The 15,341-nt window shown below is 37.7% G+C and overlaps 3 protein-coding genes across 4 annotated transcripts; all 3 read left to right on the top strand.

Moving 5' to 3' along the window:
• On the top strand, positions 1-5,046 carry LOC107095161 (probable E3 ubiquitin-protein ligase makorin-1). Of its 2 annotated transcripts, XM_015391147.1 has the most exons (8): positions 1-1,516; positions 2,920-3,048; positions 3,141-3,391; positions 3,462-3,526; positions 3,605-3,849; positions 3,924-4,031; positions 4,176-4,275; positions 4,354-5,046. In XM_015391147.1, exons 1-8 carry the CDS (start codon positions 1,491-1,493, stop codon positions 4,492-4,494), a joined length of 1,065 nt encoding a protein of 354 aa, XP_015246633.1. In that variant the 5' UTR covers positions 1-1,490; the 3' UTR covers positions 4,495-5,046. The 2 variants fall into 2 exon arrangements, with proteins under 2 accessions (XP_015246633.1, XP_015246634.1); XM_015391148.1 differs by lacking the exon at positions 4,176-4,275 and having other exon boundaries at positions 4,354-4,497.
• A 208-nt stretch (positions 5,047-5,254) lies between these two features.
• On the top strand, positions 5,255-11,508 carry fance (Fanconi anemia complementation group E). Its single transcript, XM_015391156.1, has 10 exons — positions 5,255-5,528; positions 7,285-7,831; positions 7,946-7,990; positions 8,067-8,123; positions 8,355-8,498; positions 8,585-8,708; positions 9,049-9,124; positions 9,224-9,287; positions 10,821-10,946; positions 11,040-11,508. The coding sequence occupies exons 1-10, from the start codon at positions 5,260-5,262 to the stop codon at positions 11,142-11,144; spliced, it is 1,557 nt and encodes a 518-aa protein (XP_015246642.1). The 5' UTR covers positions 5,255-5,259; the 3' UTR covers positions 11,145-11,508.
• A 662-nt stretch (positions 11,509-12,170) lies between these two features.
• On the top strand, positions 12,171-14,700 carry rpl10a (ribosomal protein L10a). Its single transcript, XM_015391155.1, has 6 exons — positions 12,171-12,255; positions 13,141-13,212; positions 13,301-13,381; positions 14,004-14,152; positions 14,239-14,411; positions 14,490-14,700. The coding sequence occupies exons 1-6, from the start codon at positions 12,251-12,253 to the stop codon at positions 14,658-14,660; spliced, it is 651 nt and encodes a 216-aa protein (XP_015246641.1). The 5' UTR covers positions 12,171-12,250; the 3' UTR covers positions 14,661-14,700.
• The last annotated feature ends 641 nt before the right edge of the window (positions 14,701-15,341 follow it).

Genomic DNA, 15,341 nt, shown 5'->3' with positions numbered 1-15,341 from the left:
ATTGAGAAAATGATTGATAATGCCATTTCATTCATTTTGTGTATTATATTTCCATACCTACCTTTATAGCTTAGGTTTTTACCAAAAATGATATCAAGCGAACCAACACAATTTTCTTAAACAAAAGCATTTGAATTCCATGGTAAAGGAGGAATTATAGAAATCTAGCATACAGATCCATTATATTTTGGCTTGGAGATTCTTCAATGATTGAAAGTCAATACTAACTTTTGTATCAAGACATACACAATCCAAAACTACCCTTCAGTTTGTGTGTCTGATTTGTTACAGCTAAGTAGTTTTGGCATCTTACTTTACTAATTTACACGATTTCCCTTTCAGAAATCTTGTGCTTTTGTCTTTATCCCCATCTACCTCCAAATGTCTGGATATTTCACTGTCTTATTGAACCTTTGACGTTTATTTTTGCCTTAATTCCTTTTATACATGCACCTTGCATTGGCTAGAAGCAGTGTGCTATTCAAAAGCAAAATATTTTGATTGGGTCTGTGTATTTTATGGTTATTAGATTTTCTTATTAGAAGCCAGTTATAGAAAACAGAGTTCTTTGATCCTTGTTTTAAAATGTGAATTAGCATAAACATTTTACAATATTTTCTGGTCAAAAACTAATGCACAGAAATGTGAGCTTTGGTTTTATTTTCCAGTTTAATATTAGAACATCATAAAAGAAAAGAAAAAACTGCCCCTTTCTCCATATGCTACCATCCATAGATGGTAGGGATTATTTTAGTAATTTAGTTATTCATTTCTTTTTGTGTAATCATCTTTTTTTGTGTGTGTGTGTGGGTGCAGCAAACATTCTTGATATGTTGAAGATTCAGCGCCTCCCCCCCAAAAAAAATCACAAATGTAATTTTAACAGATTTTAGAAATCTAAAGGGTGTTAAACTTGTTATATACTCCCACTAATTATATTTGACCACAAACAAAAAAGGAAAATCTAATAAATACTATAAATGTTTGTTGTTGCTCTTTGTTATATTGGTTTCTAATAAGAAAATCAATTGATGAATGGGTGCAGAAATTTAATAAGGCTAGAAATCCAACCAAAAAACTTTTTTTTTTTCAAAGAAAGCTACCTCTGTTTATGATGGGTTGAATGATTTCTTTGTAGAAGAATGTGGCAGAACCTTAAAATATTTTCTCATTGTAACATATAAGCTTTATTCACTTTTTGTTTTTAGTGATTTATCACATATAAAACAAAAAAATAATCACATTGCTTTTTCTCTGGTTTTTAATGACAGGCGCTCGTAACATCCGTTGGTGCATGATTGACGTATGTTATGGCCAATGAGGTGTCGCTAACGACACGTAGACCCGCCCACTTCGGTTTGTGATTGGTTCGTTGCCATGGTAAATAGTGGGGAGAAACAGCTGTTAGCTATTTAGAGAGGAAGAAGGAGGACTAACTGGGTTGGCGGCTTGCTCAAATCAGGGCACACAAACACGCTAAGAGGACGGACATGGATCGCAGTAGAGCAGTTTGTAGGTAAGCAGACGAAAATGAAACAAATGGAAAAATATCAAAGACTAAAAATACAGTTTTTGAAACTGCCGTCTACGCTGTTGGCGCTGTGACAAGCTAACCATACGCTTTAATTAAACTTTTTTTTTCCACTTGAGCTTCATGCAACAATATTGGTTTTTAAGCAATAATTGTCATGTTAAGAGCAGAATGACGGCTTGTATAACGGTTTGAAACGGTTTGACCAAACCGTTAAGAAAACTTTGATTTATGTCAGGCTTAGTTTAGTTTTAAATGAGCTGTTATAGCGTACTATTTCTTGACCCTGTCAGTACCAGGTCGGTGAGTTTAATTTTATTAAAATTGTATTGGCACAAAATATCTAACACGTTTCCCTTTATAACTACTATTTTCCAAAAATGGCTTATTTTTTCCCCGTTTGACGTCCTGACTTGGACGTCAAAAATTCAATATGACCACTGTCTGTGAACCTATTAAGTTTTTTCAAAACATTTCCAGGACTGTTTTGGCTACACACTCTTGCTTAGTCTCCTTTAGTTCAAAGTTGAATTTCCTAAACGTTCTCCAGTAAATATCTTTGTTCAGTAAATTGTTTAAAGTAACATTTTGCAAATATTCTGGTGTATCAGTATGGGAGCAGATAAGCCAGATGGTGTCATTTCAGTGTCCTGAATAAAGTGCATTCAACATTTTGAGATTTTGTGCTTAACATGAGTTATTTCTCACCTAGGGGGGTCTGATGGATGTTTATAAATGTTCATGAAATTGCTGTAAGATTTTTTTTTTTTTCCCCTACCCATTCTGATCGTAAGGTATGAATTGTGTTTAATCTCCCTCAAAAGTCATCTTAGTAGAAGCATCCTTTTGTCAGGATAGAAGTAACGTCTAGATTGATAGGAGTCTCAAGGTTAGATTGGATAAAGCTGGTAGAATAGGAAGATAACCACCTACGTAGATAGAATAACAATATCTTTTCTCAGGAGCTGGATTTGATAAAATGGAACCAAATGTCTGTGGCATCCATTTGAGCCTTGATACAAAGATTAGGCTAAGTTCAATATCAGATTATACTTGGTGATGCAACAGGTTGCTTTACTGATGTGTGAGAAAGTGGACATGCATTTGCAAGGAGTGTGGCCAAGGTTATACAATCTGATCATCACTAAATGCTTTTCTGTTCATTCAACCCCCAATGAAATGGGTGAAAGTAAAATTTTCTTACAGTCCCTTTAAGAGTGTTTGTTTTTTCTAAGAAGGAACTGATTAAAAAGTTAACTGGTGAGGTTTCATGGACTTAATATGCATATTTGGAAATCCTGTCTATCAACATATGTACAACTGGTTGTGAAAGCCATTTAAATGCAAACATCCTAAAACATTACTTTTGTATTTAACCTCTTGCACAGGCATTTCATAAATGGCTTTTGCAGATTTGGGTTGAGATGCAAGTACAGACATGAGACTACCCCTATACCTGCATCGCAAATATGTCGGTACTTTCAGAAAGGTGGATGCTGGTATGGTGAACGCTGCAGGTAAAACTCCCAGAAAGCATGTTTTGTGTGTGGGTGTTTTTTTTTTTTTTTTTTAAGTTTGAGTAATTTAATTTTTCTCTCCCCACTTCCAGGTATTTGCATATCACTCTGCCTCATGTTGGCCACGCAGTTCCGGGTAGAAGGGGTTCTATGCCCACAGCAGTCTCCCCCAGTGTGCCCTACTTGTCTTCTTATGCAAGAAGAGGATCAGAACCAGCTCTCGGTCATGCTGATGTCCCATCCAGGCAAAGATGCAGTGGACCACAATCAGCTGCTTATGCCTTTACTCCTCAGCAAGACACTGGGCACCTGCCAGAAAATATTGTTGAGGAACAGCCACACGGTAGTGGAAGTTTATACAAGAAACTGCACTGAGTAGTGTTTCGTTTCTAATACTGTTTCCTTATTGGCAGAAAATGAGGAGTCGGCCCATAGTTCAGGTATCGCTCAAGCAAGTGCGTGGCATGGAGCAGATGAGGTTTGTATTTGATAACTAGATCCTCCACACTGTCAGAACTAGCTAGGGTGGGTTTTAATGACCACTTTGTCCTTGTAGCACTCTCAGGGACCCTCCAAATCTGAGACGCAAGAAAATGGTGCAACAGCAGCTTGCAGTAACAGTGTAGAGCCTTTGTTGAAGAGCAAAAATGTGGTCTGTGGAATCTGCATGGAAAACGTCTATGAAAAGGAGGAACAGAGAAACCGTGTTTTTGGTATTTTGCCAAACTGCAATCATCCCTTCTGTTTAAAATGCATCGCAACTTGGAGGAAGACAAAAGATCTTGGACCTGGTGTTGTAAGGTGGGTCTGGAGTACTACGAATGAAAGAAACTTTTGACGGCAAATGTTTTGACCCCCTCCATGTGTATTTGCAGGGCCTGCCCTCAGTGTCGAGTCAGGTCAGCCTTTTATGTGCCCAACAAACACTGGGTGGAAGGTGAAGAGAAGGAAAATCTAATAACTGCTTTCAAGAAGAAATTGGGGTAAGAATTTTGGGGGGGGCATTAAAGTACCTGTATGTTATGGAAAGTTCAGTTGATAAACTGATTTTTCAATATTTGACACAGAAGGCTAGTCTGAAAATTTCTACACCAATTAAAGCCAATGACTGTACTCTTCGTTTCCAGTAAGAGGAGATGCAGCTTCTTTGAAAGAAATGGATTTTGCCCCTTCAAAAAGGATTGCCTTTATGAGCATGTCTTGGATTCAAGTCATGTTTCTTTTAGTGTAAGGGCAAAATATTATTTGAACCTAAAGGGCTTTCTGTGGTGTTGTGTTTACATAATTTTCTTTTTGTCTTCTCAGTATTTCTCGGATGACAGTGACGACGACGACGACAGCGACCTTGCTGATCTGCTTAATATTATTATAAACATGAGCCTTTGGAGGCAGGAGGAACTGGATGAAGACCTTCTCTTTTTCCTAACTGAAGATTTTGGGTTTTGAGCCACTTGGTGGTTTTAAAACCCTTGATCACTGCCTCTATAGTGAAACTACATTTGGAGAAGCTTTCAAGATCAGGAAAATAATTGTACTCCAGTTGTTGAATTTGACTTTGTCACAAAAAGCAGGTTATCTCACTAGTTTCCTGTAATCAAAGGAAATAAGATGTCTCTGGCAATTTTATGAGAAATGTATGCACATCTTCACTCTGCTCCTGCTGTAACGATGAAAGATGGAAATTTTTCTTGCATATTTTTTTTTTTTGTCCCTGATATTGTTGACATCTGTTCTTGACTGGGTTTTTGATAACCTCCCACTGCTTAAATGCCTTGTTCCTGTCTGTCCCTCATATCCTCTCATAGATTTTCAACTTTGAACTTGTTTCCCCCAGCTTTTGACAATCTGGAATTTTAAAAAAGAAAATATATGGCTGATTTTAATAGTCAAAAGGTAAAAAGTCTTCCATGGTCTACCCCCTGGATACAAAATTCTAATACCAACCTTAAGACACTATGATGGCTTTACCTAGTTTTTGTCAAGAAATTACATTTGGTTTTAATTTCATTTTTAAAAAAATGTACACTGGAAATAAAAAAAATCACCTTTGCCTCACTGAAAATGTGCTTTGTCCCTTTTTGTTAAATGAGTGAAATGTTTTCAAGATGTACGAATATTTAGGGGGGAAAAAACTCCAGTACGACAGGTGGCGCTGTGGAGCTATGTTCATCGAGTAGATTTCAACAAAACGCGGTTGAATTCTCAGTTGTCATGGGCGACGGAAAGCAGCGGGTCTGCAGTCAGAGGTCGTGTCAGTCTGGTTCTTGTTTGAACAGCTGTATGCCAATGGACCGGTTTGACGGACAGTCCAGGCTGCTGCTCAGAGCACTAATGTCAGGCTTTTCCGGGGCCAAAACGGCGCTGAGTGTGTTCCATCGGCAGCAACGGGCTAACCAGGAGAACTCACTGGTTAGCTTCATACAGACACTATGCAGAGATGAAGTTGCCTCCCCTGAAGATGGAGCTCTGACACTAACAGTGTAAGTACACAGAATCGCTACCAATAAAATCGAGCTGAAATTGATTACGAAAAGTGGCCTTAAAATCACAGGATTTTAAGGTCACTCAAACTATATGAGTTACGGTAGTAACTAAACTAGCCTTAAAACGTAAAGGCAACACGTTTTACGGTTATTGGATGGAATTGGTTGCACGCCATTTTTACTTTTGTCCGTTTTACTTTACAAATTAAGTTTTATAAAAATATTTTATAGCAATGCTCTAACTACCGATTGACATCTCCATCTGTTGCTGATAAAGTTAATGTGAATAATTTCAAACTAGAGCCATCTAAACTCTTTGCTTCTTTTGCATGTCAGTGAATGGTTTCACTTCAGGATGTCAGAACAAGTCGAGATGTTTTCAAAGTTCAGCTGACTCCTCCTCTCCATTCCTCCAGGTCTACAGTGATGCTGTCACCCCAGTCCCAACCATGACAAGAGATCTCTTTTAGATCATAGCTTAACTTTGTTTACATCTGGAGTTGTTCTGTTGTCAGTGACAGTGTTTCCTGGAGACGGTTGTTTTAGTGTTAGAGGAAAATTTGTGGATATTTTATGGTAGGGAACACCCAATCTATTAAAACAATGACAGCAAAACAAGTGTGTATGTATATATATATATATATATATATATATATATATATAGGTATATATATATATATATTCACATAGGCATAACAATTATTTTAGAACATAGAAGTGAGTGAAAATCAACAAATTACATTTAATAAACGTAAAACAATTTTACTTTAAAAGGTACAAGGCACTACCATTCAGTGTTTTTGAGTGACTTTCAGCATCCTGTGTGTGCTGGCTTCTATTTTCAGGGAAAGATGCTTCTTCCTTGTATTTGTTAAAGTAGAAAAAAAGTCTAAGGGGCATGAATACTTCTAAGTGCATTGTATAAAGAGCAACGTGCTTAATTCAAGTTTGTGAAAATGAACAGTTTACTTGTTAAAGTGTTTCCCAGCTGCAGTCCCATCACAGCTGATATTAGTCATATATGTGTTAACATTGCTGCAGTCTCTCTTAAAGCTGAAGTTGTGTTGCTCTTTAAATAACTTTAGAGGATTTATTTCAGTGGACTGATTGGATGTAAAATAATATCCGTAGAATAATCACCCTATGTGCACCAGTGATGTTCAAGCAGCTGTATGGACTATCCTATGAGTGAACACATGATGGCACTAGCACAGATTTTCACACGTAACAGAACAAAAATGATTTAAGATCTATTTTTTTACATCTTGAGGTTGAAATCTATGTGCTTTATATGCAATTTTCCATAGATAAACATACAGAAAATCAATATGTCTGTATTATATTTAAATTGTAAGAATATATATCTTTATTCTAGAACCTAAAAATAAAAAAGGTAAAGTTATTTCAACTGGAAACATTTCCTATAGCATACATATCAAAAGGTCATTTGATGTCTGCAGTTCTAATCAACATTTACTGAGCTGCTTTTAGGCTCTTTGGATTGTGAAGGTTGCAGACCACTGATTTAGATCAATGGGGCTATGGGTCCAGATCTCTTTTATATGTGTCCTATGATGCTTTTCTTTAGGGCATCCTATAGCTATTCAGAATGGTGCATTCACAGAGATTATAGTATGATCTCATGTAACATCATACTTAGGCAATAATCTATTGTCCCTGATTAGCCCTAAGCCACTGTGGCTGAAGACCCTGTATATTTTACGTTCATAAAAATATATTTTATCTCTTCTAGCAAACCACTTGTGTGCCTGCTACCACCACTGTTTAAACAAAACCTGCTGACCTTCCTCTACTTGCTGCATCCTGCTATCCCTGTGCCCGCCGTCCTCCTGCTGCTCAAATGTCTTGGTGAGGACTCCACCCCCACCCCCTGGGTGACGGCTATGGTTAGGCAACTAGAGAGGAAACTGGAGGTGAACCACACAGATCCTCTGTACTCTGAGCAGTGCAGCCAGAAACTAAAGACTCTATCTGAACGTTTGGGAGGTTTTTGTGAGACTGGAGGTTGGGCCGACTGCTTTATTAGTCAAACAGAGGAATCCGAGTCACATGCTAGACCTGATTTATCTCAGCCTGGAACTCAACGGAAAAGACGGGCCAGTTTGGACCATGTGGAAGCAGACAGCAAGGAAATGGTTCAGGAGAGTAAAAGGATGAAGATGGACGAGGATGTAGAAGAACTAGTAGAAGTAGAAGATGAAAAAGTGAGGTTGGACACAGGAGGGGGATCAGAAACTCCTGCAAACAGAATCCATGATGACCTACCTGAACACATCAGGGTAAACAGACTCTAAGACTTTTTTTGTTAAGATTTACAATGCAGTTTTACATTTTAACAGAATGATCATATACACCAAATCGTTCAAAGTGGGTTGTTTTTTTTATTTACTTAGGGATCTGTTCTTCTTATGCAAGAGTTACTGGAAAGTCAGGCTGAGGTAAGAACTATATGTTAATCTTTCAGAGAATGAGAAATGCGATGCAGCTGTTAGTGTCTGAATGTTTCTCTTTCAGTGGGACCAGAGCTCTGCAGATGTGTTTCAAGTGTTAAATGAATGCAACCCAAACCAAGTATGTCTAAAAGATCAATTATTTCTGCATTTTGTTCAAGCGCTTTCTATAAGTTCCAGGGTTAATCTGTCTCAGTTGTGTCATTACATTTCCAAAGGGATCTAAGTGTGTACTAGATTCTATATAATTTATTGGAAAACACTTCTATGAGTTGTTTTTACCATATTGCTAAATTTATAACTAAATCGTTTAAAAGGTGAAAAGTCTTCAGAGGATATTTGTTCTGTTTAGGTGGAGATGTTATGCAAGATGCTGAATTTTCCCATCTTACCTGAAGACACACTGCCTAAGCTGTGCAACGGGATTTTGTGCCTCTCTCCTGACCTGAGCTACAGTGCTGCAGCATCGCTCATTAGGAGTGTCCTGCTAGAGAAGGTTGGTCCATGAATGTGTAAAGGAAGCAGTTCAGCAACACTTAGATCTTAAAGAGTTATATATATTTTTTATCTTTATACCCTTAGGTCTCATCCCTGTCAGAACCGCCCTCCAGATGTTTGGTAACAGCGGTAACTTCGCTGTGCAGTCGCTATCCCAGGCCGATGTGCCTCGCTGTGATTGAACCAGTGCTGCAGGACAGGAACATAGGTGAGAAACTCGTGCTGCTTAGTTTAGTTAGCATATTTACATGTGCAGCAAGATCTGATGCACAAATCTGCTTCATAGCATCTGTGTTTTTTTAAGCAGATGCATTGATGTAATGTTTTACTAAAGTGCACCATTTTTCCCCAACATTTGCCTCAGAATCTAAATTGCAACTGGTGGCAAACATTTTTTTAAGAATCTTATTCAGTTTGAATTGAATCCCAGGTATTACTCTGGGTTATTGACACATTCACTGAGGTTATCTTATGTTCAAGTACCTTTTCACTGTCTTTGGCCTAAACACGGTGGGGTGAATCCTGCTTAAACTTTGTGTTGCTTTCAGGCCCTCCTCAGACAGAACTGCTGAACAGGCTGATAGAAAACTGTCTGGATGTCCATTACAGGCTGCTTGTACTTCAGTGAGACAAATCCCTTAAATACTACAGTCAATTAAACCACACTGAGTAATTAAGCTTCTGGTATGCAGAGTCCCATTAAACTATATATGTATTTTTCAGAATGACGTTCCGGGTTCCTTGGAGTGAAGCGGTTCTCTCTGTCCACAGCTTGCTCGACCATAAGGTAATCTATGGACAAGAAGTAGAAACCAGATATTTACATATTTACACTGTATAAAAATACACAAAGATTTTTCCTACTATGTGAGAAAATCAGACTAAACCATTCCTAGTTATGGCCTGTTAGGATTACAAACCAATTTCTATTTGCTAAATGTCAAAGCATTGAGTGTTTATTTTTTTACTTTATATTCAAAACTTTACATAAACTAACATTACAGTGCCTTTAAATGACTTAGGAAGTACCAGATTGTGCTACCATGAAAGATTCATTTGAGATGAATGGTGGCACTGGTGTGAATACAAAGTAACACCTCAAAAAACTCTGACTCCCTATGAGATGATGTGGAAAAATATAAAGAAACAGCCAAGAAACAAGGAAGAGAATGGTAGACCTCAGCATATGTTACTCATCCTCTGCTACGTTTCCAGTTAAAACTTCTACATCAGGGGTTCTCAAGTCCAGTCCTCAAGAGCTACCATCCTATAACTTTTAGATGCATCTCTTCTCTAGCACAGCTGAATCTAAAGCCCCAATCCCTTCATTTAGCTCAGCATAGGTGTGGTGACGAGTCACTCATTTGATAAAAGTGTGTTAAAAATGGTTGCATCAAAAAGTTGCAAGATAGTAGCTCTTGAGGACTGGACTTGAGCACCCCTGCTCTACATCATAATACAAGTCAGGAGGGAGATGGGTTGTGATGCAAAATATTGGAATAATAAAAAAAAAAAACAATCACAAAAGACTTTTTGAAGATGCTGATGATGAGGGTAATTATCACAATGAGACAAGTCCTCTACTACCGGGGAATGAAGAGGCCATAATCCCAAAAGCAACATAAAAAAACAAATAAAAGTCTGCAAATAGACAGAGGGACTAATAATTGCTGCCTAATAATGATAACAATTAGAGGAATTGGGGGGAAGGTTGTAACCAACTAAAGCATAAAGTTTAAGGTGGGAAGATTAGAGCAAACTGCAGGGACAAACTTGTTAAAGGATCCCAACATGTTTGAACTTAGTCACTTTAATTATACTATTTTATATACCTCTAGATTTAAGGAGCAGTGGAACTGATCTAGGGCTGCAACTAATGATTATTTTGCAAATCGATTAATCTGTTGAATATTTTTTCGATGAATTGATTAATAATCGGAGCAAAATTTTCCTTAAAGAAGATTTTTTTTATCATATTAAACCAGGTGAAACTAAAAGCTTTAAACTTGAGGAGTTCTGTATAGTGCAAATTGAAAAAAAAAATTAAAATATTCAATGCAAAATCTTAATATATTTTTTACAATTTTGATATAATTACTGCTCTAATTGGGTCACTCTGTCAGCTAAAGGCCTGTTTTACAGTCGCAATATTTCAGTTAACGATAAATCGATGGTGGAATTAGTTGATGATTATTTCAATAATCTAATTGACTAAAACTATTTGACCAAAAAAAAAAGGAAAAGTTTGGTCTGATTTGCAATGTCAGTTGTATGATAATTATTGTTAAGGTGTTACCTTTTCATTGTGTTTGTTCTACAGCTGGTTTTGAGTGAAGAGGTATTCACACAATTGACTGAACAGCTCATCAGCCAGGGATCTCAGTTCACCAAGTCAGTGAAATTTGCTAAAATGATGTTAACCGTTCTCACCAAATACAGCAGCCACGTAAGTTTGTATACATCCTATCTCCTAGTATAGCTGTCAGCACAGAGGTCTCTATAATCCTGCGGTTTATCGATTGAATATGTTTTCTTTCAGGTGACTGCTGCACAGAAACACTCTCTGGCAGGCTGCCTGAGTTTAAATGAGACTTTCTTGAAGAAATCTCTTCAAGCTGCTTTGAAACGAATCCCAGACACATGATTGAAGATTTGAGTTATGATATCAATAAAGATTAGTTGAAATTCACTCCACCTGGATTACGCACTTTTGTAAGATGATGCTTTAATTTGCCCCTTACTTTAATTGTCATTCTGTCACATTATCTTTTGGTCTGGTGGATATGCAGAAGGAACATGAAAGCTGCTAAAATCAGAAAACAATTTTTGTTTTATTTATTTTAATGTATAAAACAGATTTGTGCCTGCTTTTTAACAATTACTGTTTCTGTTTAACTTTGCAAGAATTCAGATGAAAGTTATGTTTGTTGGTTTAGAAGTGAGTTTTGTTTAGTTTTTCAGATTTTGCACACACTGGTCGGTTTAAAGATAATTATTAAACAATTACATTTCATTAGTAGTTATCTATCATTAAGCTTTAGGCATAACAGACTGGATGTTTCTTCACTCCTATCAGAAATAGCCAAGCTAAAATGCCATAATTTAGCTGTTTTTTTGCACAGAAAAGGCTTGGAAGCATTGTTCAAACCTTTTGTAAATTTCCTTGAGATGACATGTGTTGGGAATTGGTGCTATATAAATAAACCGAATTGAATTGTTGGGTTTATTTAAATCAGGATTTTCAGGAACCTTTGTGTCGTCCCTCTCGATTAATTCAAAGACCAGTTTGTTTGGGGTTACTTTGCTGTTGAAACACCAAATTATAGAAGTTTTAACAATCCAGCTTGTGGGGAAAAGTAAAATGATGTTTTTGAGTGCTTTTCTTTGGCAAAAATAAAACATTAAAAATTCTGTGTATAGGCCTATATAAAAAATAAAAAAAGGCAAAATACAGCTCTGTTATAGTGGTATATATTTATATCTGCACTTCATGGAACGAGCTTTATGTGCTTTTTGTTATTGTGATTAGATGAAATAATTTAGAAAAACAATTTAAATTGATCGTAGGTTTTCATATGCATCAATAATGAATTAATGTCTTTTGTGCTACTGTAGAACGGTGTAAATAAAGTTAACCTGGGGGAAAAAAAGGGGGCGCTTTCTGGATGACGTAGCGCGCCTATAATTTGCGTAACTTCCGCCTGCACTTCCTTTTCCAGCGTAGCACGACGAAGGGAGCAAGCTGCTAAAATGAGGTTAGCACGATTTAACCTATAAATGTTGAAGATAATGACTTTTCGTGTATCATAATATAACGTATTTTATTTAATGGCTTATAAAAACTTGTTATAGTGTTAAAATTTTATTTTTAATCATGTAGTTTTTCTTAGAATCCGTTAAAAGTTAGGCATGGCGGACCGGCTTACCAGTCACTGACGTCCCCTGCCTTTTTATCAGCAATCATCCAAAGCCATCCACCTACTTACACACATTTTTACACAAGCTTTTGGGTTTTTACAGTTGCCTTACTTATTTCAGATAACTCCCCTCTTAAATTATATTGTTTTGTATTTCTGTTTCGTAGTTTAGCATAGCAGCTTTGCAGCGCTACTTTAGTATCGCTTACCGGGCATGTTAATAATAATTGTTGGCTATATGTCTGTAATAAAGTATTTAAAAAAATCTTATTTATAAAGAATTAGAAGAGAGGTATATTTAACACGTGATCATAACTGCCATTTTAGAAATTAAAAACTATTATAGATGTCAGCAATTGGCAGACCATGATAGTTTTAACCTGATAATGTTGATATTTGACTAAATTCACACTAGTTAACTAAAATTTAACTAGTTGTTAGGTTAAGTTATAGTAATATGGAAACAATGTGATCTGATTTTATTGCTCATGAATTGTAAGTACAGTATTTTGCTAGTTTTAGCCATTTCAGGGCCAATACATGCTCTCTAAATCTAAGCACTGGAGATGCTGGATATTCAGATTGTTTGGCTATTTCATGACTGTCTTAAAGTGTTCATATTATCCTGCAGCCACACTGATCACATCCCAGCTCATGCTAGAATCTCTGTAGCTCAGTTTGAATTGAGCTGTAATAGATTTTCTGCTATCCTTTATTTTGCAGCAAGGTTTCCAGGGATACGTTGTATGAGGCTGTGAAGGAGGTCCTGCAGGGCTCCTTAGCCAAGCCCAGGAAGTGAGTACATAAAAGTGAAACTTGGGCTTTAAAATTGTGTTTTTTTTTTTTTTTTTGCAATTTTACTCAAACTATTTCTGTTTTTCAGGTTTACGGAGAGTGTGGAGCTGCAGATCAGCCTTAAAAACTACGATCCCCAGAAAGACAAGCGTTTCTCCGGCACTGTCAGGTTCGACACTTCACTGTTTCACCCAAGCTTCTCTCTGTTTGCTTCCAACACTGTCTGGAGTTAGATTAATCCTTTTTAAATGGGGAAACAAAGCTTAAGTTATTGTGAGGCCAGACAGGATGGGAACAAGCATGGAAAAGAATCTGGGTAGTCTGACTGAGCCCACTCAGTTTCGGCTGGGGTCGGCAAAGCAGGCGGACCCCTACCCTGGGTCTTAAAACATGAGGGGAGGTTTTGAGCGGCCGAGCCGGTAGGTTCGTGTCCTCATGCCGACCATTTTACTGTTTCCAAAGAGGTCAGCTGGACACCAACCACTGCAGTGGTTTGGGTAAGATTTCATTCTTAACTTTAAATCAGGGAGGTGAGATGAGCAATTATTTCACATAAGGGTTCCTATGTGCTTTAGGTAAGATGGAAATTCAGATTTTTTTAAAGGTTCTCCACACAACCACTTGGGTGTATGCATGATTCGAAAACATTTGTGTAGTTATTGGACTATTTAATGATCAGAACTTAAAGTAATTGTCCTTTTTACAGACTGCTAAAACTTTGCGGTCTCTGCTGCATTAGTGTTCCTGTCTATTGGTTTATCTTTTGGCTCACCCCTGTCATTAAAATGCAGGCTGAAGACCCTCCCCAGGCCAAAGTTCTCTGTGTGCGTCCTGGGAGACCAGCAGCACTGCGATGAAGCCAAGGCTGCAGATCTCCCCCACATGGACATTGAGGCTCTCAAAAAGCTGAACAAAAACAAGAAGCTGGTCAAGAAACTTGGTGAGTTCAGTCGAATGAAAGACAAAGATGAGTAGTGATATTTAGGCTTAGTACTTAGTTGTCTTGTTTTATTCTTTTTCCCCTAGCAAAGAAGTATGACGCCTTCCTGGCCTCTGAGTCTCTGATCAAGCAGATTCCTCGTATCCTGGGTCCTGGTCTGAACAAGGCTGGCAAGTTCCCTTCCCTGCTCACCCACAATGAGAACCTGAACACAAAGGTGGATGAGGTCAAATCCACCATCAAGTTCCAGATGAAGAAGGTACTGTTTCAGTAAAGCATTTGAAGTCTGTTAGGGAGCTACTTTATTTGTGGTTTAACACTGGCTGTTTGTTGGTAGGTGCTCTGTCTGGCTGTGGCTGTTGGACACGTGAAGATGACTGAAGACGAACTTGTCTACAACATCCACTTGGCTGTCAACTTCTTGGTGTCTCTGCTGAAGAAGAACTGGCAGAACGTGCGAGCTCTCTACATTAAGAGCACCATGGGAAAACCCCAGCGCCTCTATTAATCGTTTTTCTATTAATAAAAGTGGAGAAACTCCAAACGGTGTTGCTGTTTTTGTTTTATTTGAAGTTGCATTACAGTTTTACAGTTAAGAAAACCATGAATTCTCCCTCAAGACTATTTAGAGGCTTAGTATTAAAGGGCTGTGCTCAAAATTAACACATTATTTTAAGTTTCCCGACATGTAATGCTGAAAAGTAATATGCACCTTGCTGTATTCAAAAACAAATTGGTTTGAATTTAAATGTTTTTTGTCCTTAAGGATTTTTTTGTCTTTTGCTCCATTTACAGTTTTTATATATATATTTTTTTCAGTAAACTGTTTCAGAGGAGTGATCATAGCGCTCTGGTCGTCAGTGATATTCGTCTCCCTGCCAGCTCCCAGATCAGCTTCTCTGGTTAATGCGGCGCATCAAGCAGCAAAAGTTAAATGTTTCCATCTCGAGCAGCAGTGTGTCAGATGCTTAAATGCTCCCGAAGCGCTGCTCAAAATGTGCTGCTGGACATTTTGCTGCGCCTTGACGCATGTCAACCATTGACTTTGCATGTAAACTAGCTGCTCCTGCTCTGAACGCAGCATAACACTGGCAAAAAGCTTGCTGGCCAGTGGCGACCATAACTTCATTGTCAGATGTTTTTGGTGTAGACACTTGTCAATCAAACTTGTCTGACCAATAGAGAAGCA

This window comes from Cyprinodon variegatus, unplaced genomic scaffold (genome assembly GCF_000732505.1).
Source record: "Cyprinodon variegatus isolate N-32 unplaced genomic scaffold, C_variegatus-1.0 Scaffold526, whole genome shotgun sequence".
Taxonomy (NCBI): domain Eukaryota; kingdom Metazoa; phylum Chordata; class Actinopteri; order Cyprinodontiformes; family Cyprinodontidae; genus Cyprinodon; species Cyprinodon variegatus.
The sequence above is the reverse complement of the archived record's forward strand: the minus strand, read 5'-3'. Positions and strand labels throughout refer to the sequence as shown.

Bases quoted from the DNA above. Each gene is read 5' to 3' on its own strand.
- fance (XM_015391156.1), top strand. From the start codon at position 5,260: ATGGGCGACGGAAAGCAGCGGGTCTGCAGTCAGAGGTCGTGTCAGTCT. The intron at 7,832-7,945 runs GTAAACAGACTC...TTATTTACTTAG, and splicing joins ACCTACCTGAACACATCAGG to GGATCTGTTCTTCTTATGCA. The intron at 9,288-10,820 runs GTAATCTATGGA...TTTGTTCTACAG, and splicing joins ACAGCTTGCTCGACCATAAG to CTGGTTTTGAGTGAAGAGGT.
- rpl10a (XM_015391155.1), top strand. The intron at 13,213-13,300 runs GTGAGTACATAA...TCTGTTTTTCAG, and splicing joins TCCTTAGCCAAGCCCAGGAA to GTTTACGGAGAGTGTGGAGC. The intron at 14,412-14,489 runs GTACTGTTTCAG...GTTTGTTGGTAG, and splicing joins TCAAGTTCCAGATGAAGAAG to GTGCTCTGTCTGGCTGTGGC.
- LOC107095161 (XM_015391147.1), top strand. From the start codon at position 1,491: ATGGATCGCAGTAGAGCAGTTTGTAG. The intron at 3,850-3,923 runs GTGGGTCTGGAG...GTGTATTTGCAG, and splicing joins CTTGGACCTGGTGTTGTAAG to GGCCTGCCCTCAGTGTCGAG. The intron at 4,032-4,175 runs GTAAGAATTTTG...CTTCGTTTCCAG, and splicing joins GCTTTCAAGAAGAAATTGGG to TAAGAGGAGATGCAGCTTCT.